A 409-nucleotide genomic window follows, 5' to 3' on the forward strand; every position below is an offset into this window, starting at 1 on the left:
CCGGTTCCGGGCCCTCTTCACCCTGCGCAGCCTGGGCGGCCGGGCGGCGGTGGAGTGGATCAGCCGGGCCTTCGGGGACGGCTCCGCACTGCTGAAGCACGAGCTGGCCTATTGCCTGGGCCAGATGCGGGACGAGGCCGCCATCCCCGTGCTTGTCCGGGTGCTGGAGGACACCGACCAGGAGCCCATGGTCAGGCATGAGGCAGGTAGGACGGCAGCTCCGTGGCTGCAGGGGCAGGGGATTCCCCCCGTACCAAGCAGGTCATGATGGTAACGTGGAAAACCCTCAGGCACGCAGCCACCTCACCACATGCGCTAGCCGGACTGGTTGGCCAAGCCTTTCCCTTCCTGCTGGCCAGGCTGGTTCCTGCCCCGTCTGCCTGGCTGGGTCCGTTCGCGTCGGGCAGAG

The 409-nt window shown here is 68.5% G+C and overlaps 1 protein-coding gene across 1 annotated transcript in view; it reads left to right on the forward strand.

Moving 5' to 3' along the window:
- Positions 1 to 4: 4 nt before the first annotated feature.
- Positions 5 to 409, forward strand: part of DOHH (deoxyhypusine hydroxylase/monooxygenase) — a gene marked incomplete at both ends in the record, with an annotated part of 1648 nt that continues 1243 nt past the window's right edge. Inside the window, one exon of the mRNA XM_010133909.1 lies at positions 5 to 206. Within this exon, the coding sequence (XP_010132211.1) occupies positions 5 to 206 (202 nt within the window). The remainder of the gene's footprint in view (positions 207 to 409) is intronic.

Source organism: Buceros rhinoceros, unplaced genomic scaffold, assembly GCF_000710305.1.
Source record: "Buceros rhinoceros silvestris isolate BGI_N320 unplaced genomic scaffold, ASM71030v1 scaffold34253, whole genome shotgun sequence".
Classification (NCBI taxonomy): Eukaryota; Metazoa; Chordata; class Aves; order Bucerotiformes; family Bucerotidae; genus Buceros; species Buceros rhinoceros.